The sequence below is a fragment of the Lithobates pipiens genome, unplaced genomic scaffold (genome assembly GCF_037356315.1).
Source record: "Lithobates pipiens isolate NorthernLeopardFrog02 unplaced genomic scaffold, aLitPip1_a1.2 Scaffold_30, whole genome shotgun sequence".
Classification (NCBI taxonomy): domain Eukaryota; kingdom Metazoa; phylum Chordata; class Amphibia; order Anura; family Ranidae; genus Lithobates; species Lithobates pipiens.
In genome coordinates this window covers 45,760,135-45,784,628 of record NW_027507791.1, presented here as the reverse complement: position 1 = coordinate 45,784,628, position 24,494 = coordinate 45,760,135, and the positions used below count along the sequence as shown (strand labels likewise).

General features: G+C 44.7%; 1 protein-coding gene across 2 annotated transcripts in view; it reads right to left on the bottom strand.

The window, feature by feature from the left end:
• Positions 1-1,837: 1,837 nt before the first annotated feature.
• The window catches only part of LOC143942759 (uncharacterized), a 31,053-nt gene continuing 8,396 nt past the window's right edge, over positions 1,838-24,494 (bottom strand). Inside the window, exons 3-7 of one of the 2 annotated variants that reach the window (XM_077464150.1) lie at positions 21,363-21,704; positions 18,587-18,640; positions 12,649-12,705; positions 7,752-7,852; positions 1,838-2,464 (exon numbers count right to left, since the gene is read on the bottom strand). In XM_077464150.1, the coding sequence (XP_077320276.1) occupies positions 2,429-2,464; positions 7,752-7,852; positions 12,649-12,705; positions 18,587-18,640; positions 21,363-21,704 (590 nt within the window). In that variant the 3' untranslated portion in view covers positions 1,838-2,428. The remainder of the gene's footprint in view (positions 2,465-7,751; positions 7,853-12,648; positions 12,706-18,586; positions 18,641-21,362; positions 21,705-24,494) is intronic. The other variant, XM_077464149.1, reaches the window with a different exon arrangement.

The window sequence follows — 24,494 nt, the reverse complement described above, 5'->3', positions numbered from 1 at the left end:
GTGCGCCTTATAGTCCGGTGCGCCTTATATATGACCTGTTGACATCGCTGGAGTTCTTTGTTAACAGTATCTGTCATCTTGACGTAAACCTTCGGACTATAAGGCGCACGTAAAAGCCTAAATTTTCTCCCAAAATCGACCGTGCGCCTTATAGTCCGATGCGCTTTATATATATGGAAATATCCATTTTATCAGCCGGTCGTTGCTAGTGCGCCTTATAATCCGGTGCGCCTTATAGTCCGATGCGCCTTATATATGGAAATATCCATTTTATCAGCCGGTCGTTGCTAGTGCGCCTTATAATCCGGTGCGCCTTATAGTCCGAAAAATACGGTATATAGTTGGATATATACGCTAAACAGTCACAACGTTATCACCACCCACCATAACCCATCAAGGCATGGACTCCACTAGACCTATGAAGTTATGCTGCGGTATCTACAAGTGGTCACCGCCCCCACCTATGGTCACTGCAGCAAGGAGCATTGGAAGGGCAAGGCATGTAAAACCAAACCAAGGAAATTTCCAAGCTCAACTTACCGACCAACCAAATTTGACCTTGAAGGCCTTTAAGGAGGGGTGGGCTCCCTTGAGATTTACCTGTCCTCCACCTGTCCTTTAAATTACATGTGCTTCCATTGTTGGAGACTCGCAGAAATTAGGATTAGACCCACAGAAAATGGGGTATCTTACGCTACACAATCTGATTGGAAAATCTCCTTTAGATCTACCACCAGCTATGTGGTAGATGGGTCTGCCTTATGGATTTTCAAGGTTTGTCATCATATTAAATAGTTTGGGTATATAGTTGGATATATACGCTAAACAGTCACAACATTATCACCACCCACCATAACCCATCAAGGCATGGACTCCACTAGACCTATGAAGTTATGTTGTGGTATCTACAAGTGGTCACCGCCACCACCTATAACTGGTCACTGCAGCAAGGAGCATTGGAAGGGCAAGGCATGTAAAACCAAACCAAGGAATTTTCCAAGCTCAACTTACCGAACAGCCTGCGACCAACCAAATTTGACCTTGAAGGCCTTTAAGGAGGGGTGGGCTTTCTTGAGATTTACCTGTCCTCCACCTGTCCATGAAGTTGCATGTGCTTCCATTGTTGGAGACTCACAGAAATTAGATTAGGCCCACAGAAAATGGTGTGCCTTGCCAGGGCCCTGTGGCCTATTTTTAATGCATACCGTTGGACAGGTCAATTCGGTTGGTCACAGGCTGGTCGGTAAGTTGAGTTTGGAAATCTCCTTGGTTTTGTTTTACATGCTGTGGTATCTGTTACCAAGCCGTCAATAGCAGATCCTTTAGGTCATGGGTGCTCAACCTGTGGCTAGATGGAAATTGTAGTTCCGCACCAGGTAGAGCATCCATGCTTTAGGCATACCTCCCAACTTTTTGAGATGGAAATGAGGTACATCTATTAGTCAAAATATGTAGGCATGGGACACACCCCCTAAAAGTGAAATTATACAAATAAATAAAGTCGAACCTTGGTTAACAATTAACGCAGTTAACGATCGTTTTGAAAGACAAGCAACTTTTTCTTTTTTAAATCCTGACTCGGTTTGCGAGTGTAGTCTCCCAAAACGAGCAGAATTCAAGCTAATGTGGTGTGCAGTACCACATTTGGCCAGAGGTGTGGGAGCGCTGGTGACACTCGGAATGGTTCGGAACCATTCGGAAATACTCGGAAACTCTCTGAAACACTTGGAAATACTCAGTTCCCAAGTGTTTCTGAGCCTTTCTGAGGGTTTCCGAGTGCAGCCGAGCTGTCCCCGAGTATTTCCGAGGCTCTCCGGCACCCCCCCACCTCTGGCCACATGCGGTATTGCATGCAATAGAAGTCAATGCGGAAAGAATTATCTTCGTTTCCATTGACTTCTATGGGGAAACTCGCTTTGATATGCGAGTACTTTGGATTGGAAGCATTCTCCAGGAACGGATTATGCTCCTAATCCAAGGTTCCACTGTATAAATGAAACCCACAAGTGCTTTTTTTACCACTATTATTTTTCTATACTGGCTTTGGAAATTTAGAAATGCAGCAAATTTATAGATTGGGTGAAAGGTTTATCACTGGCAAACCGTTGTTGAAAGATAAATAGTGCATTTTATGTACAACTATAGAGAATAAACCAAAATGAGGGACAAATGAGGAGTAAAGAGGGACTTTGTTCCAAATCAGGGACAGTCCCTCGAAATCAGAGACAGTTGGGAGCAAAGTTTTAGGTCCTGTAAACTGTGAGGTGGGGGCCTCCATGGATTTGACTTTTTTCGCAGCACATCCCGCAGATGCTCGATTGGATTGAGATTGGGAGAATTTGAAGGCCAAGTCAACACCTCAAACTCGTTGTCGTGTGTATTAATGGAAAGCTGCCATATGCCAGAGTAAGAAAATGTAGATGAAGATTTACTTACTGGGGTTGTTTCCCTGATTTTGCTCCTGCTAAAATGGAACATAAGAATTAGTAAACATTATATGAATGTAACTGTTAAGGGTTGAAATACCTGTAATAATTATAAAAAAAGGGCAAACTTTGAAAAAGTAGCATTCCCGTCTTAGGTGGAATCTGGTGGGTCAAGTTACAGGCCGAATTCTTAAGACCCTTGGAGACTTCAGCAGTGAAATTCCTCTGCCATAGTTTCTGGCTGCCGTGGGTTCTGCCCGTGGTTTTGTGACGTGGTTTTGTGGCCATGTTTGTGCATTCTACTACATTAAATAATGTGGCTTGGATGGTTGAAGCCCCTATAATAGCCCCAGCACGTGTGCAGACCTGGGAAATAAGCACAGGGAATTCACCACCAAAGTCTGCAAGACACACTGAAATATTACATTTGCACATAGAGGGACTTTGAGAAAAAAATAAATACATATAAACAGCAAGCAATCTTCGAGACAATGAGACCTGTGCAATAATATTCAGTCCTATCAGTTGACCCTCCAGGCAGGGGTCTCCAAACTTTCCAAAGGGCCAGTTTACTGTCTTTCAGGCTTTAGGGGGGCCGGATTTGGGCCAGTGGGATTAGAAAATTCCCCAATATTATTGGGGATAAATAATGACCCACCATTGATTTTAGTGGGAGAAATGGGGTCCCATTGTTGGTGTCAGTGGGAGAAATGGTGTCCCATTGTTGGCGTCAGTGGGAGAAATGGATGACCCATTGTTGGTGTCAGTGGGAGAAATGGATGACCCATTGTTGGTGTCAGTGGGAGAAATGGATGACCCATTGTTGGTGTCAGTGGGAGAAATGGATGACCCATTGTTGGTGTCAGTGGGAGAAATGGTGTCCTATTGTTGGTGTCAGTGGGAGAAATGGATGACCCATTGTTGGTGTCAGTGGGAGAAATGGATGACCCATTGTTGGTGTCAGTGGGAGAAATGGTGTCCTATTGTTGGTGTCAATGGGAGAAATGGATGACCCATTGTTGGTGTCAGTGGGAGAAATGGTGTCCTATTGTTGGTGTCAGTGGGAGAAATGGATGACCCATTGTTGGTGTCAGTGGGAGAAATGGATGACCCATTGTTGGTGTCAGTGGGAGAAATGGTGTCCCATTGTTGGCGTCAGTGGGAGAAATGGATGACCCATTGTTGGTGTCAGTGGGAGAAATGGTGTCCCATTGTTGGTGTCAGTGGGAGAAATGGATGACCCATTGTTGGTGTCAGTGGGAGAAATGGTGTCCTATTGTTGGTCAGTGGGATAAATGGTGTCCCATTTTTGGTGTCAGTGGGAGAAATGGTGTCCCATTGTTGTTGTACATAGCTTACTATATTAAGAATTCTATTATGATATTTGTATTAATTATGTTTACGTATCTTGCTGTTATTAATTATATTACAGTATGACGCATTAATCATGTCTATTTATTTTGTATCATATTTTTTGCAATCTTATTAAATATATACTAATTATTGCATTATGCCCATTGCTGTTATTATATAATATTTTTCTCGATTATATTCAATGTCTCATCCTACCCGAGTAAGTGTGTTTCATATAAAGTCCCAATGCCCCCCTGCCCTTAATTTCCTCCCCTTTTTTATATTGGGTGTCCCATTGTTGGTGTCAGTGGGAGAAATGGTGCCCCATTGTTGGTGTCAGCGGGAGAAATGGTGTCCCATTTTTGGTCAGTGGGAGAAAGGGTGTCCCATTGTTGGTCAGTGGGAGAAATGGTGCTCCATTGTTGGTGTCAGTGGGAGAAATAGTGTTCCATTGTTGGTGTCCGTTGAAAGAATAGTGCCCCAAGGGCTAGATAAGGGCAGGCAAAGGGCCATATTCAGCCCCCGGGCCACAGTTTGAAGACCACTGCTACAAGGCATCATTACATTTAAATTATATATAATCTAATTTAAGAACTGCAAAACATCCCCAGTGAAGGATTGACTGCTGGTCTTCTTTCTTCTTTGCCTGTTAGCCGTTATCCGGTTTCACCCTGACTCATTTATTCTCTGTCCCATGGTTATCTCCTGTTGTGCCTCCTCTATGCCATGTCCATGGTCAACTTTCCCCCACCTTCTTTATCCCTTGTCAATAGTAACCCCTCCATTGGTTGACTAAACTGTTCCTCCTCTATTCCTTGTCTTACATTTCACTCTGCCTCCTCTATCCCCTATCAACCACCACCCCCCCCCCCCCCCCCCATTCCAACCTCCTCACCTCCATCTCTGCCTCCTTATCTTCTGTCCATAGTCCTCTTCATCTCTTCCTCCTCTCACCCCTGATCATGGTTACCACCCGGTTCTGCTTCCTCTATCCCTTGATTACCTCTATCTCTGTCTTCTCTATCGTCTATTCTCCAGGATTACTTCCCTCTCTGCCTCCTCTTTCCCATCTCGATGTTCTTCTTCTTCCCTGTCTACCCTGTTCTCTTTCTATGGTCACTTCCCTCTCTGCTTCCTCTATTCCCTGTCTATGGTTATCTCCATTTCTGCCCCCTTTATTCACTGTTCATGGTCACTCTCATCAATTCCTTCCTCCGTCTGCCCTCTGTATTCATTTTTTTACTCCTTATCTGTCTTCTCTATGCCTTGTGCATGGTCACCTCCTACCTTGCCTTCTATGTCCATGGTGGACTCCCTCTCTTCCTTCTCTATTCTCTGTTTATAGTCACTTGCCACTCTGTCTAGTCTATACCCTGTTCATGGTCACCCTCCATCTCTGTCTCCTCTATTCTTTGTCTGTGGTCACCATCCACTCCGCCTTCTCTGCCAACTATCCATGGCCATCTCCATGTCTGCCTCTTCAATTAATAGTCACTTTCCTTGCTGCCTCCTCTATTCCCTGTCTATTGTCTCCTCCTGTTCCGTATCCTCCACCCCAATCCAATGGCCACCCCCATCTCCTCTATACATTGTTCATGGTCACCCCCTCCTCTGACTCTTATATCCTTTGGCCAAGGCCTCCTCCATCTCTACCTGTATCCTTGTCCATTCTAACTCACTTTCCCCTAGCCAAGATCACCTTTCTTTCCGGTATTCAATACATTGCTTGAAATAAAAGCTTTTTGGGTGGAATAACCCTGTAAAGCGGACTTGTTCTTGTCCATCACCAGGCCCCAATGCTGTAATTCGGTGAAAGGTACCCATTCAAGGTGGGATGCGTGTGTACATTTTTTTTCTTTGGGTGGTATTTAATCACTTGCCGCCCGCCCTATAGCAGATACACGGCGGCATAGTGGTTTCAAAATCCTGACCAGACGTCATATGACGTGATCAGGATTTTGAGCCGCTGAGTGCCCCCGGGGGCACGCATCGTGGCGATCGTTGTTGCAGGGTATCAGTCTGACACCCTGCAACTACGATCTTGGTAAAGAGTCTCCGACAGAGACTCTTTACCACGTGATCAGCCGTGTCACAGTGTAAATAGGAAAAGCCGGTGATCGGCTTTTCCTCACTCGCGTCTGTCCGACGCGAGTAGAGGAGAGCTGATCGGCTGCTCCTCTGACAGGGGGGGGTCTGTGCTGATCGATTATCAGCGCAGCCCCCCCCCCAGGATGCCCACACTGGACCGCCAGGGATGCCACCAGACCACCAGGGATGCCCAGTACAAGGTGATCCTCCCTAGACCACCAGGGATGCCAGTCAGTGCCCACAATGGATGCCAATCAGTGCCCACAATGGGCATCACTGATTGGCATGCATTATTGTTTGGCACTGATTGGCATCCATTAGTACAGTATAATGTAATACAATGCCGCCTATCGGTGCCCATCTGTGCCGCCTATCAGTGCCCATCCATGCCCATCTGTGCCGCCTATCCATGCCCATCTGTGCCGCCTATCCATGCCCATCTGTACCGCCTATCCATACCCACCCATGCCGCCCATCCATGCCAATCCATGCCAGCTATCAGTGCCAATTTGTTCCACCTATCAGTGCCCATCCGTGTCGCCCATCAGTGCCACCCATCAGTGCCGCCTATCAGTGCCCATCAGTGCCACATATCAGTGTACATCAATGCCACCTCATCAGTGCCACTTCATTGGGGCCACCTCATTGGTGCCCATCAGTGCCGCCTTATCAGTGCCCATCAGTGTAGCCCCATCAGTGCCCATCAGTGAAGGAGAAAACTTACTTATTTACAAAGTTTTGAAACTGAAACAAAAAAAAACATTTTTTTTCAAAATTTTCGGAATTTTTTTTATTTGTTTAGCAAAATATAAAAACCGTAGAGGTGATCAAATACCACCAAAAGAAAGCTCTATTTGTGGGAAAAAAAATGATAAAAATTTCATTTGGGTACAGTGTAGCATGACCGCGCAATTGTCATTCAAAATGTGACAGCGCTGAAAGCTCAAAATTGGTCTGGGCAGGAAGGTGTTTGAGTGCCTGGTATTGAAGTGGTTAATCACCACTGGGGTTTTTAATGTTGCTAAATAAATTAAAAAAAAGACAAAAAATTTTGAAAACAAAAACGTTTTTTCTTTGTTTCTGTTATAAAATGTTGCAAATAAATAATTGTTCTTCATGAATTTATAGTTAGGGAGCCACATACTATGGTATATATATATGTATATAAAAATTGATCAATCCCAATGTACTGACAGCCCACCTCATTTCTTGAGGCCCAAAATACCAGACCAGTACAAATACCCCCACATCACCCCTTTTTGGTAAGTAGACAGTCGAAGGTATTTACACTGGTCACCCAATTAGCTGAAAGGACAGGCGATCCTATTGAACGCCTAGGAGAAGGAGGGGAGGAGCTAGAAGCCGCCATGGAGTAGAGGACACGGAGCCACTGCACCACGCTGCCACCCGCCGCCGCCAATCGGGTAAGTGCCGGACCGAGGGGGTTGGGGGGGGGGGGTGGCTGTTCAGCCATCACTGGACATTGCATGTGATTTGCAACGGAATGCGGTGCGATTTTTGCGCGAATCACATGTACTGTGCCGCCCCCCGCTTATATGGGGACTGATACTTACACGTCTATGTGAATGGAGCCTAAGGCAAACCTGCCATGAAAGAAACATGGAGTCTGCATTTTGAAAAGACCATAGTTTAGAGAGGATGAGCGTGGGTGTACGTCCACTTTAAGTCCAAGGTAGAATCATTCAGAGACCCAATATTTGTCAGAACCTGGGCAGAAACTGTAAGCACAGACAGAGATGACGGGACAAGCAACAAATAACAATTTTCTGTATTGGTAATGGATGCATTCAATTCATTGCTGACACAGAAAACAAGAACACATAATAAAATTGAGATTCGAATAAAGAATAAAAAGCAACTTACCCCGCATATCTTTTTATATACAAAGTAGCAAATTACCAGTATTATTATGACTAGTACTACTACTAGGAAGACGTATCCAGTTATGGCGAGAGTATTGTCACCTGTCATATAAATAAATCAGATAATTACTATTTTTGAAAACACAACAAAAATGTTGATATAGAAATTATTTTTAAAAAAAAGCTGGAATAATTAGAAGCTTAAAGTGCTATTAAAGGATTGTTTAACCCCTTCAGCCCCGGGAAGATTTGGCTGCTGAGTCACCAGGCCATTTTTTGCGATTCGGCGCTGAGACGCCTTAACTGACAACGCGACGTTGCACCCGAAACAAAATTGACGTCCTTCCCCCCCCCCCACAAATAGAGCTTTATTTTGGCGGCATTTGATCGCCTCTACGATTTTTATTTTTTGCGATACAAACAAAAAAAAATGGTAATTTTAGGTAAAAAAAAAGGAGATGCTGCTCACCGAGCCTCCGGAACTTATGCAGCGGCTCCCGACCCACTACCCTGTTTCCCCCCAAAATAAAACCCAGCGTGATTGTCGGCGATGGCTGCAATATAAGCCCTACCCCCAAAATAAGCCCTACCCTGTTTACCCCGAAAATAAGACCTAGCGTGATTGTCGGTGATGGCTGCAATATAAGCCCTACCCCCCCAAATAAGCCCTACCCTGTTTCAGTGAAAATAAGACCTAGCGTGATTGTCGGTGATGGCTGCAATATAAGCCCTACCCCCCCCAAATAAGCCCTACCCTGTTTACCCCGAAAATAAGACCTAGCGTGATTGTCGGTGATGGCTGCAATATAAGCCCTACCCCCAAAAATAAGCCCTACCCTGTTTCCCCCGAAAATAACACCTAGCGTGATTGTCAGTGATGGCTGCAATATAAGCCCTACCCCCCCAAATAAGCCCTACCCCATTTCCCCGAAAATAAGACCTAGCGTGATTGTCGGTGATGGCTGCAATATAAGCCCTACCCCCCCCCCCCCCAAATAAGCCCTACCCTGTTTCCCCTGAAAATAAGCCCTTGTACACACGGTCGGACATTCCGACAACAAAATCCGTCAAAATCCGTCTGAAACTGGTGTTGCATACACACGGTCGGACAAAGTTGTCGGAAAATCCGATCATTCAGAACGTGATGACGTTATTTAGTTACGACTATTATCTAATAGTTTCTCGAAACTATCGATGCCCCCCCCCCCCCCCCGCTGAGACCACCGCCTGTGGAAGGGAATTCCACATCCTTGCCGCGCTTAGCCCTTGTACACACGGTCGGAGATTCCGACGGAATGTGTCCTATCGGACTGTTTTGTCGGATATTCCGACTGTGTGTGGTCTGCATCGGACTGTTTCCGTCGGAATATCCGACGGACCAAGTTTTCCAACTTGCCTGTAAAATTTTCCGACAAAATGCTCCTATCTGACATACTCCGATCATGTGTAGCCTACTCCGACGGACAAAGTGCCACGCATGCTCAGATCAAATTCCTAGTCCAAAGCTATTGTCTACTAGCCTGAACGTAGTCCCGTCGTAACGAAATAACGTCATCACGTTATGTACAATCGGATTTTCCGACAACTTAGTCCGACCGTATGTATGCAACATCACTTCCGGACCTCTTCCGGAATTAATCCGTCGGAATTACTCAGATGGATTTGGTAGTCGGAATCTCCGACCGTGTGTACAAGGGCTTACAGTAAAGAACTCTCTATGTAGTTTAGGATTAAACCTTTTTTGTTCAAATTTTAATGAGTGGCCACGGGTCTTGTTAAACTCCCTTCTGCAAAAAAGTTTTATCCCTATTGTGGGGTCACCAGTAGGGCTGAGCTCAGTGTTCGACTCGAACATCGGGCGCTCGTCTGTTCAGCGAATTCAGAACTTTGTGGACCGTTCGCACCAAATTCGTGTGGCACGAACGGCCCACAATGCACTACCCCACCGAAGTGCATTGCTGGCTCATGATTGGCCAAGCATGCACTGTGACCCCGCATGCTTGGCCAATCACGGCGCCAGCAGCGAGGAGAGCCATAATCGGCCACAGGCAGGATGCCTGTGGCCAATTATAGCTCAGGGTGTTTAGTACACGCCCCACACTATATAAGGCCGCCAGAGAGGCGGCCTTGTGTAGTGTGTTCCGGCGTGCAGGGAAAGAGTAAGATATGCAGGGACAGTGTGTTCTGTGGGTGTTGTGTGCCTCCAGCACAGTATACACCTGTATCTACCCTTTATTGCTGGTGTTCTCTAATACAGGCATCTGCAGGAGTTAGTGGGTGTTGTGTGCCTCCAGCACAGCACAATATATACCTGTATCTACCCTTTATTGCTGGTGTTCTATAATAAAGACATCTGCAGGAGTTAGTGGGTGTTGTGTGCCTCCAGCACAGTATACACCTGTATCTACCCTTTATTGCTGGTGTTCTCTAATACAGGCATCTGCAGGAGTTAGTGGGTGTTGCATGCCTCCAGCACAGCACAGTATACACCTGTATCTACCCTTTATTGCTGGTGTTCTCTAATACAGGCATCTGCAGGAGTTAAAGTGGGTGTTGTGTGCCTCCAGCACAGTATACACCTGAAGATACCCCTTATTGCTGGTGTTGTCTGTTGCATATCTTGCATATTAGCCTTTAAAATAGGACTGGTGCCCACAACTGGACAGCATACTCCAGGTGCGGCCGGACCAGAGTCTCGTAGAGCAGGAGAATTATCGTTTTATCTCTGGAGTTGATCCCGTTTTTAATGCCAATATTCTGTTTGCTTTGTTAGCAGTGGCTTGGCATTGCATGTCATTGCTGAGCCTATCATCTACTAGGACCCCCAGGTCCTTTTCCATCCTAGATTCCCCCAGAGGTCCCCCCCCCCCCCCAGTGTATAGATTGCATTCATAACCTATCATAACCTATGGGCAGAAATTCTGGTGACATCATTGACCTAATACGGACAGATTTGGTCAGTGACTGTCAGGAAAGGCATGGCCGTGCACCAGGAATCGCACAGCAGATGCGCACATTAACGGCGCGCCGGCGCGCACACATGCACTTGTCACCAACATTGGCACCAAAGGGGCTATTTAAAGTAAGTGCACCAAAGACTTCTTGCTGTTTGGTCTGCAGCTTCTGTGTGTCCTGAAACCTGTTATCTGTGCTGACCAATCTTTTTTGACCTGGCTTGTTCTTACTAACCCTGTCTGCTTGATACCCTGACTCCGGCTTCTTTTTGGACTTCTTTTCTGCCTGCTGCTCTGCCTGATCCACCAGAACGTTACCGACCTGGCCTGCCTGACTCTGCATCCACTCCTCCAGCCTGCTGCAGTCCTGCTCTGCGAATCGCACCAGTTCCTGTTTCCTCCTTGATCCAGTCTACCATAGTCTTGGTCTACCCAGCCCTACCGGTCTTCCTGCTGCATCTCCAGCCACGAGCATCCAGCCATACCGATACTGGACTGATCCTAAGCACTCCTGTGTCACCATGCTTCTGTGGTCACTGTCTCAGCCTCAGGGGCCCACAAGCCGGTGCAGCAAGAGAGGCTCTCCTCACACGTCAGGCTCACGATCCAGGTACGTGACAGTGACATTGTCCAAAATTTGCCCATGAGTCCATGTGAGTCAACTGAGGTCACTCATGTCAAAGCATCCCTTTGCCCCCTTGTCTGGTGATAGCAGGCCCCCCAGCCAATGAACTACTGGCCGTAGAATTCCCTACCCAGCAGCCGCACGTAACAAAGGAACATGTATTCTGGTGATATCACTAACGTGGCAACATTTGGTCAATGGCACTTTCTAAATATGACCAAGTGTTAATGGTGTCACCAGCATTCCCACCCCTTTCCCGCTTAGCTGTCCACATGATAGCTGGCCACCAGTCCAATAAGCTGTGGACATGAATTTCATGCCCCCACAACTACACGTAACAAAGGGATACATCATCAAACGAATATGGTCAATGGTCAATGACATTGTCCAGGTGTGGCCATGTGGCCATATTAGGTCAATGATGTCACCAGCATCTCTTTTCGCCCCTTGGCCTCATTCCCATTACACAGTTTTGGTACAATGTATAAATCTGAAGGTGTTTGTACTGATATTATACAATTACAATTTAACATTTACTCTAGCTTAAAAAGAAGAAAAAAATATTTATTGGCCGAAGATAGTTGTCATCAAAGAACTGTCCACCAAATACCATGCTGGAGAGCTGAGGGGCTCCACAGGTCTGAGATATTCACGAAAAATAGAAAGCCACAAAATGTATTTATTTGGCTATTAGAGGAGAAAAAAGATTTTTAAACAGTCGGGGGGGGGGGGGGGGGGGGGGGGGGGTTTGTTGTGGTATTTGTTTTACAGGGTTTGAATTGTCGTTGCAGCGGCATGTTGTTGGCCTGTGCGGATGAAGGATTTTACCGCAGGGATGGAAGAGTTCGGGGCCTATCGGTGGTATAAGTACCCGTCGGTGGTGATACAGCTAACGGTAGTTTAGCTAAAGTTGGTGATCAGGTGCAGTGCGGTCAGTGTTTGGCCTCTGAGTTAGTTTGTCAGCTAGAGGTCCATTATAGTTTGGGTACCGCAGTGCCGTAATGGTTGATGGTGATTGGTGGGTTATCCTAGCACAGACCAACGGGAGGAGTTGCAATGGAGGAAGTGCCTTATTACCTGACTTAGTTCTGTTAATGTATGTTATTTATGTTAATTGTTTTTGAATATTTTTGATAATAAAGATAATTGGCTGCTATGGCCATGTTTACTCCAGATTGGTGTGGTCTAAATTTCTGGGGTTAGTAAGTGGGGGGCGTAGCAGTTTAAGAAGGTAAACGGTGAGTTTAGTAAGTCACATCTGTTATACAATAGTCATGATTATTTCATTTGTGTTAAAGAGATTCCCCAAACATACTTACTGGAAATTCCAACACGAGTACGATTATACCCCGGCGTAACGCTTGGCTCTACCACTTCTGTTTTATTATTTTCATTTTAGACATGAAAAAAGAAAAAAAGAAAAATGAATTAGCTTTGACAGGGCAAGGGCAAATAAATTCTAAAACACTGAGAAAAGTTCTGTCAGGTGTCTCTCTGCAGAGGTCCTACTACATGTCCCCTGTTGAGTCAGAGCCAGAGCTCTCAAATCAAAGAAGAGCTCTCCTACTACATGTTTCCTGTTGAGTCAGAGCCAGAGCTCTCCAATCAAAGAAGCTCATGCTTCCTGCTGATTGGAGAGTGCTGCTCTGACTCAGCAGGGGTATGCCACACCTCTACAGAGAGTCCACTGCTTCCACACAGAGATCAAGGGTTTTTCTCTACAGCATGTTGGCAGGGGACAGGCTTTTCTGCTCAGGTTTTTGTGGCCTTCTAAAGAAAAGTTCTATCATATGTCTCTCTACAGAGGTCCTACTACATGTCCCCTGCTGAGTCAGAGCCAGAGCTCTCCAATCAAAGAAGAGCTCTCCTACTACATGTCCCCTGTTGAGTCAGAGCCAGAGCTCTCCAATCAAAGAAGAGCTCTCCTACTACATGTCCCCTGTTGAGTCAGAGCCAGAGCTCTCCAATTAAAGGAAGAGCTCTCCAATTAAAGAAGAGCTCTCCTACTACATGTCCCCTGTTGAGTCAGAGCCAGAGCTCTCCAATCAAAGAAGAGCTTTCCTGCTACATGTTCCCTGTTGAGTCAGAGCCAGAGCTCTCCAATCAAGAAGCTCATGCTTCCTGCTGATTGGAGAGTGCTGCTCTGACTCAGCAGGGGGTATGTCACACCTCTACAGAGAGTCCACTGCTTCCACACAGAGATCAAGGGTTTTTCTCTACAGCATGTTGGCAGGGGACAGGCTTTTCTGCTCAGGTTGTTCCCCGTTCCCCATTGATAACGTCAGTTGATGACAAAACGCGTCTGGATGGTAAGTGCTGACGTCACCACACCATTGACAAGGACGGGAGTTTGGTTTTGTTGCTGGACTGGCTTCATTTTATGCTATATGGAATCGTGTGTTTTGTAAGTGCATCCTTTTTCTTTACAAATTAAACCAGTTTAGACGTTATTACGCTACGGTCTGTTATACCTCTTTTCTGAGTTGACCCTTACTAAAACGTACAGGAGACACGGTATCCGTCTTTGCTGTGAATTTGGACCAATCCTCATTTGATTCCCCTGGTGTATCCAGCTGAGGACCTATCTATTTGAGAGATTATTTGCATTTGTGGGCTTGTCATCTGGTAAGGAGGCCCTCTATGTGGTGTTGGGACATGTGTGGAGCCAAAGTTTGTCTATGACTTCAAGTCTTCAAAAAACGTCACTGTTGCCGTATCCATTTGCGAATTAAAGCCCAGGCTGGGTTAAAGAAAACTGCGCATTTGGCTTACTTTCTGGTAAGCAGAAATTCTATAAGGTGGTGGTGCACTTCGCTGTGGATATCATTGGAGTTTTTTCTGTTGGAACTTTTTATTTTAAATAACCACTGTGGATTTTTAATTGGGACTACATAACTTTGTTTATTCAATATTTGTATTGATTCATTTTTAAATAATAATTTTTACCGTATGTTAATTTGTTTTTCTTTCACCTATTTTCACAATATAACTTTGGTTTAGGTTAAATACATAGGTCTCATTATTTTAGCGCATCTTCTCCCCTTTTTGTAATTTTTATTCTAAGCGCAGTTTTCTTCCTTTTTTTTGTGTAGCGGCGGGCTCCTGAAGAACTTTACCAAACCTACAGTTTAGTTTGGGTCTATTTGTCTAAATGTGACTTCTGTGTCAGTCTGACTGGACTGTGAGATGTTCAGCCTGGCCACAGGGGGCACTGTCTCTTCTGGCAGGCTTGGAACTATGGTCTGGTCAGGCGCTTAAGTTACTCTCTTTCGGAGTCAGGTCCAGTGGGAGTGGCCCTCTCGCTGTGCCCTCTGGGAGAGGGTATTTAAGATACGGATGTCACGTGGTTCGGGGTTCCGGTCCAGTATGATGTGCTGACTACTTGGTCCTGGTCCTCCTGACCAGCCCCCAGGAAGGCTATGGCCTGGGGTGCGGATCCACCCGACTTTAATGCCTTGGGGCTGGCTAGCCCGAGGCAGGGAAACTAAAGGAGGATTCTGAGGTGGTTGGGTGCCGTCTCAGGAGAGACCCATTGTACTTCAAGCATTACAGGGGAGGACTCTTTAGAAGAACACCATGTACGGGTTGGTTTTCTTTTTTTTTTTCAATTTCTTTATTTATTTTTTTTTTCCCTTTCCATAGGTAAGCAAAAACAGAGTTTTACATAAACAATCTAAGAGTCATATATCGAGTTTCCATATTCATACATAATAAACAGAAATAGCATAACAGTTCATTCCATTCCGTTCGCTTCTTACTCCCCTTATAGTATAATATATAAAACCACAAAGAGAACACGCAAGGTTAGTGGTAATATATATAACATATCGGGACAGTAACATAGAAACTTCTCTCTCAGTCCCACATACCCCATGTCTGATCCTAGGTTGGTACTGTTCCCAATCAGATTAGAGTTGTATTGTTATCTCCTTTTTACTCATCTACCCCTCTAACTATTTTCCCCCCTATTCTTCAACCCTCCCCCCCCCCCCCCCCCCCCCCCCCCCCCCCCCCGAGGAGAAAAAAAAAAAAAAAAAGGGGGGGCGAACCAAGCCAGAGAGAGGGGGAGGAGGGAAGAGAGGGGGAGTTCTCATCTCCTTCCCCAGAGTCTCCCCCCCACCCCCCTAAACTGCATCGATCCGTCTCCTTCCATCCCCCGAGGAGATATAGAGGTTCCATGGTGTCCATATTTCCAAATAAGTTTTCCTTCTTTTCCTAGCTGTCCATATTAGGTCTTCCATCCTGTTCACCTCCTCGACTTTCTTCAACCACATACTCACACTGGGAGGTTGTATTTGTTTCCACCTAAGTGTTATACATGACTTGGCTGTATTTACCAAGTGACACATGATGGAGTTCCCACCTATATTCCCTGAGGTCTCTGACAAATTCAAGAGGAATACTGCTGGATCCTCCCGTATCTCTACTTCACTGAATTTTTGAACGATTTCTCGTACATCTTTCCAGTATTTCTTAATTTTTGGACATGACCAAAATATGTGTAAAAAATTTCGCACTTCTTTCTGGCACCTCCAACACTTATTTGATATATGAGGGAAATATTTTTGAAGTTTTTCTGGTGTTCTGTACCACTGTGCAATAATTTTATAATTAGTTTCCTGTAATTTTGTGCAAGTTGCTGTTTTAAAAATTGATTGTATCATCTTTTTCTTCTGCTCCTCAGAGAAAATCCTTCCTAGGTCTATTTCCCACTTCCGAAAGAAGGGTAACTGAAAATTTTCTACGGGTTTAATCAGTAACGCATATATTTTCGAGATTACATGCGTAATTGGTTCCTTTTCCGTACAGAGTTTCTCAAATGGCATATAGTCTCGGTCTAGTAACTCTGGCTCTATCTCTGTTCTTAAAAAGTGTCCTAATTGTGCCGCCTGCCAGAAATCTAATTGAAAGGGACCTTTTCTATCTGTCATCTCCTGCATTGTTGGCCATTTACCTTTTTTCACGAAATGCGAGGCTTGATATATTCCTTTTTTAATCAGCTTATCAAAAGGTCCTATGCCTGGTATAAATCGGGGATTGCCCAATATAGGAACTAGAGGGGAGTTCTGTGTCGATATCTTATTCTTAGCTAGGAGATGGTAGCATATCTGTAATGTGGGTCCTATTGTAGGGTGAAGCTTCGTATCTAAGGTCAAATTTCTGTAGCACCAAGGTGCTCTATGTAGTAGCTCCCTACATTGTGCTTGCTCTAATTTTACCCATATTTTCTGATCTCCATGTCGACACCAGTCTAGTAATCTACCTAGATGTATTGCCTGGTAATATTTATATATGTCTGGTGTTGCTAATCCCCCGTATTGCTTTGGTAATGTTAATAATGTCCTCCGTATCCTTGGTTGTTTGTCTGCCCAGATAAATTTCATAAATAATGTTTGTATAGTTCTGAAGAATTTTCTTGGTATTAACATTGGAATTGCCAGTAGGAGGTACAGGAGTTTTGGCAAAATATTCATCTTAATTATATTATTTCTTCCAAACCAGGAATATATTCCCCTGTGCCATCTCTCCAGGCATCCTCGTACCATCTTCAATGCTGGTGCAAAATTTAATTCATATATCTTTTTGAGGTCTGTTGCGATCGTTATTCCCAAGTATTTCAAACCATAGTCCGTCCAATTAAATTTATAATCTAATTTTATTAGTCTCTGGGACTGCTATCATTAAGGCTTCTGACTTGGAGCAGTTTATTTTAAAGTAGGATAGTGTACTGTATGTCTCGATTTCCTTACATAGATTTGGGAGCGAGATTATCGGGTTTGTCACTGTAAAAAGCATATCATCTGCATATGCTGCAACTTTATTATGGGTATCTCCTATAATTATTCCTTGGATATCCCTGTTGAGCCTTACTCTGCATAAAAGTGGTTCGAGGGTCAACGCAAATAACAAAGGGGACAATGGACATCCCTGTCTGGTCCCATTTGTTATTGGGAAAGGTGTAGATACCACTCCATTTACTCTTACTTGAGCTGTAGGTTTTCCATACAAGCTTGTTATCCAGCCCATCATTTTCCCTCCTAGCTTTATATGTGGGAGTACCGAGAACATAAACCCCCACCCCACCCGATCAAAAGCTTTTTCTGCATCTGTTCCCAGAAATATACAGGGAGTCTCGGTAGAGTTAACTGTATGTATTAGGTTTAAGGCCTTAATAGTATTGTCCCTTGATTCTCTTGTTGGGACAAATCCCACTTGATCTTGATGAATCAAAGAGGGCAAATACTGTTGTATCCTCAAGGCTAGTAGTTTGCTAAATATTTTCAAATCTGCGTTCAGTAAGGATATTGGCCTATAGCTTCCACATTGTTTCGGGTCTTTACCTTCCTTCTGTATCACTGTGATTGTAGCTTTAAGTGTATCTGAGTGGAAAGTCGATATGTCTCCTATTTCATTAAACAATTTAACCATATGTGGACCTAATTCCGGCATAAACGTCTTATAATATTGGGCTGTTAGTCCATCTGGACCAGGTGCTTTCCCACTTTTTATCTGTTTTATCGTGTTTTGTACTTCTTCTAGTGTGATTGGGGATTCCATCTCCTCCCGTGCAGTACCTGTCAGAGTCGGCATTTCACTTGAACTTATGTATTCATTTATCTTAGCTTGATCTGGGTTGGTTTTCTTAACAAGAGCCTGGAAGGGCTGAAGTAACCGAGAGAATCCGGTCTTGTGGATATCGCCAAGCTGGTTAAAAGATCCAGGTATCCTACAAGTGTTCTACAGCTTAGTTTCCATACGTGTTCTGCAACAACGTCTGTGACAAAGACTTTGTTCCTGAATAAGAACCTTGTTGGCTGCTAGGCCTTGTGAGAGCGGGACTGTCCAATCTGAGTGTTCATCTAGCTGCGAATGGCTATTCTCTGGATGCAGTCAAAGTAAGCAAGTTCTTTAACGTTCATAGACTTTGACATTGAGAGTACCTGAACCTCCTTCCCAACCCTCTGATCCCAAGTTGAAAGACTGTCCAATGGTTCGAGTTTTTGCAAATAAAATCCATTCAAGTGGATCTATTGTCAGTCTCAAGTTACTGGGCCATCTACCACAGGACATCCCCTAGACGTGCCACAAGGAGAACGGAAGGTAACGGTAAGCCCAAAAATAACCAGCAGCTCCTTCAGGGGTTAGTGCTACATTTTTTTTTCACAAATTGTATTTATTCGGCTATTAGAGGAGGAAACAATTTTTTAACAGCCTGATTATTTCATTTGTGTTCAAGAGATTCCCCAATATACTTACTGGAAATTATATCAAGAAGAGTACGATTATACCCCGGTGCAACGTTTAGCTCTTCTGTTTTATTATTTTCATTTTAGACATGAAAAAAAAGAAAAAGAAAAATGAATTAGCTTTGACAGGGCAAGGGCAAACAGATTCTGAAACACTGAGAAAAGTTCTGTCATGTGTCTCTCTGCAGAGGTCCTACTACATGTCCCCTGCTGAGTCAGAGCCAGAGCTCTCCAATCAAAGAAGAGCTCTCCTACTACATGTTCCCTGTTGAGTCAGAGCCAGAGCTCTCCAATCAAAGAAGCTCATGCTTCCTGCTGATTGGAGAGTGCTGCTCTGACTCAGCAGGGGGTATGTCACACCTCTACAGAGAGTCCACTGCTTCCACACAGAGATCAAGGGTTCTTCTCTACAGCATGTTGGCAGGGGACAGGCTTTTCTGCTCAGGTTGTTGTGGCCTTCTAAAGAAAAGCAACTGAAAGGTTTTGCACACATCTTGCTTCAATGATTTATTAACCAGTTGCCAATCGCCGCACGCCGATATGTGTCGGCACAATGGCAGCGGTGGACAAATGGGCGTACCTGTACATCCCCTTTAAGAGCTGGGGATAGCAGGCGTGTGTGCATGCCCACCGCATACAGCGTGACCATGTCATAGGACCAGCGGACTCGATGTCTGCCGGTCTCCCGGCGATCATGTCATGGAGCCTCAGAACAGGGAAGTGCCTATGTAAACAAGTTCTCAAGGAACCAAACAGACCACCATGGCAACAATCTGAGAGGACCAGAACCAGGACATGCAAGTGATACAGTGGACAACACATGGTGGGCGTGCCTAGTAAGAGTGGTAAAGAACTACTAGGCACGCACCCATGTGTTGTCCACTATATCACTTGCATGTCCTGGTCCTGGTCCTCTTGGATTGTTGCCATGGTGGTCTGTTTGGTTCCTTGAGACATATATTTTATGTTGAATGTACGCCATTAAATGTATTATTGACTGCCTCTTTTTCCTCTCTTAGAAATGACCCAGCTCCTGAAGAAGCGTTTTCTCGCGAAACATGTAGAGCTAACATTTTATGTCATTACTCAGTATATTTACATCCCTCATATGACATGTTTTTGATTGGTTAGATTCACATGTGAATATACTGAGCAATGACATAAAATGTTAGCTCTACAGGTTTCGTGAGAAAACCCTTCTTCGGGAGCTGGGTAATTTCTAAGAGAGGAAAATGAGGCAGTCAATAATACATTTAATGGCGTAAATTCAACATAAAATATATGTCTCGATTAACCAAACAGACCACCATGGCAACAATCCGAGAGGACCAGGACCAGGACATACAAGTAATACAGTGGACAACACGTGGGGGGCGTGCCTAGTAAGAATGGTAAAGAACTACTAGGCACGCCCCCACATGTTGTCTACTGTATCACTTGCACTGCATCTGGTCCTCTCGGATTGTTGCCATGGTGGTCTGTTTGGTTCCTCGAGACATATATTTTATGTTGAATGTACGCCATTAAATGTATTATTGACTGCCTCTTTTTCCTCTCTTAGAAATGACCCAGCTTCCGAAGAAGCGCTTTCTCGTGAAACATGTAGAGCTAACATTTTATGTCATTACTCAGTATATTTACATGTCTCATATGACATGTTTTTGATCGGTTAGATTCACATGTGAATATACTGAGTAATGACATAAAATGTTAGCTCTACAGGTTTCGTGAGAAAACGCTTCTTCAAGAGCTGGGTAATTTCTAACAGAGGAAAATGAGGCAGTCAATAATACATTTAATGGCATAAATTCAACATAAAATATAGGTCTCGAGGAACCAAACAGACCACCACCATGGCAACAATCCTAGAGGACCAGGATATGCAAGTGATACAGTGGACAACACGTGGGGGGCATGCCTAGTGAGAGTGGTAAAGAACTACTAGGAATGCCCCCCACGTGTTGTCCACTTTATCACTTGCATGTCCTGGATCTGGTCCTCTCGGATTGTTGCCATGGTGGTTTGTTTGGTTCCTTGAGACATATTTATGTTGAATGTACGCCATTAAATGTATTATTGACTGCCTCTTTTTCCTCTCTTAGAAATGGCCCAGCTCCTGAAGAAGCGTTTTCTCGCGAAACGTGTAGAGCTAACATTTTATGTCATTACTCAGTATATTTACATGTCTCATATGACATGTTTTTGATTGGTTAGATTCACATGTGAATATACTGAGTAATGACATAAAATGTTAGCTCTACAGGTTTCGTGAGAAAATGCTTCTTCAAGAGCTGTATCATTTCTAACAAAGGAAAATGAGGCAGTCAATAATACATTTAATGCCATAAATTCAACATAAAATATACTGTATGTCTCGAGGAACCAAACAGACCACCATGGCAACAATCCGAGAGGACCAGGGCCAGGACATGCAAGTGACAGTCTCATATGACATGTTTTTGATGTGTTTTATTCACATTGGAGAGTTTTAGTCATCACTGCATTGAGCAATATTTTAAACATGTTTTATGTAATATATATGTAATAAAAAAATTACTTAATATTTTTTCTATAATTGGTTCCTCTAAAGTCCTTTTTTTCATGTGCTCTATTCAAATTACTACTATTAAGGACGTGGCGCTGCCCTACTTTAGGCTCCCACAGATCCATCCTGTGTTGCAGATTTTCTAGCTTGTTTGATTCAGTAGATTAACCAGGTAACAGTATCTTTTGATTACACAATTTTTTGTGTTGTATTTAGTTTTTTTTTTTAAATGATTACTTACCAACATGTTCTACATAAAACGCTTTATGGTGAAATGTGCTGTTTACATTTTTATTTTTATATTGTATGTTTGCTCTGTACATTCCTGCATCTTCACTGGTTGCATTACATATTGTGATCGAAGATACATTATAAGAACAAACTTTTAGTTTAAAAGTTTTGTTTAGAAAAAATGGCTTAGTGTTATTAGAGATTTCCAGGAAGGCATTGTCTTGCTTTGCCCATAATACTCCAGTCACTTCTCCAACAGCCATATATTCTGCTGGCAGGTTCAAAGTAACATTTTCTCCAATTTTTAATGGTATTTTCTCCCTTTCATCATTTTGTGTATTGAAGAGCACACCTAAAAAATAAATAAATAAAAATGTCTAGTTAATAAAACAATATGTTACTTCAATTTTAGACACAAGTTATCATTTCAATGTAGTGCAAATAAAGGTGCTACTTTTGGGGCTGCTATGTCCCGCCCTTTCTGCCGCCCTCGTCCATTCATAGAAGCTGTCCTGTAGCTTCCATGAATGAAAAGCGCTCTATGAATAAAGGAGGTGGGCAGTGGCGTAACTAGAACCTTCAGGGCCCGATGCAAGAAACCATGAAGGGCCCCCCTGAACCCCAGCCAGGGCCCTTCCCTCCGAGTCCGGCGGTGGAACTCCAGGGTGTGGTCACAGGTATGACCTTTGTGAGCCCTGGAGTTCCACCACTGGTATCAGTAGTTTTTTTTTATTATTATTATTTTTTTATTTTTAGGTGCCCCATTGGGGGACTGTCCCTAGGCAGGATGGGGTCCCTGTCCCCAGAAGAGATGAGGTCATTTTCTCTAGGACAGATGAAGTTACTGCCCCCAGGTGAGAAGGGGGTCCCTGTCCTCAGGGGAGATGGGGGTCCCTGTCCCCACGTGAGAAGGGGTCCCTGTCCCCAGGGGGAGATGGAGGGGGTATGTAATGGTGTGTGGGAGATGGGGTCCTCTCACTCACCATGACCAAGCTGTAGGCCGCGCACTCCATGTTGGCCTTGGCTCCATCCAGTGTGCTGGACAAGCGATCAGCATATCTCCCAGAAAGAGGCGATTCAGTTCGCATTGTGCGCTATACAAGTATTTCATTCATTCATTCAAAGACCTTTCATCATCTGTGTAGAGGCGATTCAGTTTGCATTGTGCGCTATACAAGTATTTCATTCATTCATTCATTCAAAGACCTTTCATCATCTGTGTATGATGGGGGAGGAGGGGGGGCTGGCAGACAAGCCTGCAGTGTCCTCCGGGGGGCTCTCATAGGGCTGTACTGCATCTGTGTGCTTAAAGTTTGTTTACCCGGGAGAAGTATGCAGTGCAGTGTGGGCCGGACTCAGGGGGGGGGCAGGAATCTGGCTGGGGAGAACAGACATCGGACTGAGCGGCAATGCATGGAGCAGAAGAGGGGTACTCTGAGGAGCCGGCCGAGGACACAGGTCATGCGGGGAATGCACAACTAAAGAGCAGCCAGTGCGATAGTCGAGCATGGAGCTCTGCTAGTCACCCTCCACCTCCAGCCACCCGTGTGCATGGTGCACTGGTACCCCTAGCTGCCTATGTTGCTGCTGGCCATATGTAGAGGGGGCTGCATGGGCCCCCTGCATCACAGGGCCCAGTTGCGGTCGCGACTGCTGCACCTCCTATAGTTACGCCCCTGGAGGTGGGCCTTTCATTCCTCTGCCCAGGCTTTATTCATCGATCGCTTTTCATTCGTGGAAGTTATGGTACAGCTTCTATGAATAGAGGAGGGGGCGGAAAGGGCGGGCATAGCCAGCACTCTTGTTGAGTGCCTTGTTACAAGTCCATGGGATATGGAAGAGGGGCAGAGGGCTTGGATTTCTACCATGGCAGCCAGTATCAGAACAAGGGCCATTGGCCATTAAATGGAAGTAAAGTCCCTCGTGTTGATTTTTTTTTTTTTTTTTCATTTACCAAACATTAGGCTTTAAATTAGTCCAGTGGTGAAAACCCATGTACCAATATCGAGCGCACTTATTCTTTTCTCTCCTCTACAGCTGAGCTATCTGAAGCCACCCTCTACATATACAGTATCTCACAAAGGTGTGTACACCCCTCACATTTTTGTAAATCTTTTCTTCTCTCTTTTCATGTGACAACACTGAAGAAATGACACTTGTCTACAATGTAAAGTAGTGAGTGTACAGCTTGTATAACAGTGTAAATTTGCTGTCCAAAATAACTCAACACACAGCCATTAATGTCTAAACCGCTGGCAACAAAAAGTGAGTACACCCCTACGTGAAAATGTCCAAACTGGGCCCAATTAGCCATTTTCCCTCCCCGGTGTGATGTGACTCATTAGTGTTACAAGGTCTCAGGTGTGAATGGGGAGCAGGTGTGTTAAATTTGGTGTTATCGCTCTCACTCTCTCATACTGGTCACTGGAAGTTCAACATGGCACTTCATGGCAAAGAACTCTCTGAGGATCTGAAAAAAATAATTATTGCTCTACATAAAGATGGTCTAGGCTATAAGAATATTGCCAAGACCCTGAAACTGAGCTGCAGCACGATGGACAAGACCATACAGTGGTTTAGCAGGACAGGTTTCACTTGAGACCAAGATGAACTTATTTGGTTCAGATGGTGACAAGCGTGTGTGGTGGCAACCAGGTGAGGAGTACAAAGACAAGTGTGTCTTGCCTACAGTCAAGCATGGTGGTGGGAGTGTCATGGACTGGGGCTGCATGAGTGCTGCCGGCACTGGGGAGCTACAGATCACTGAGGGAACCATGAATGCCAACATGTACTGTGACATACTGAAGCAGAGCATGATCCCCTTCCTTCGGACACTGGACCGCAGGGCAGTATTTTAACATGATAACCACGCCAAACACACCTCTAAGATTACCACTGCCTTGCTAAAGAATCTGAGGGTAAAGGTGATGGACTGGCCAAGCATGTCTCCAGACCTAAACCCTATTGAGCATCTGTGGGGCATCCTCAAAAGGAAGATGGAGGAGCGCAAGGTCTCTGACATCCACCACCTCCATGATGTCGCCATGGAGGAGGGGAAGAGGACTCCAGTGGCAACCTGTGAAGCTCTGGTGAACTCCATGCCCAAGAGGGTTAAGGCAGTGCTGGAAAATAATGGCGGTCA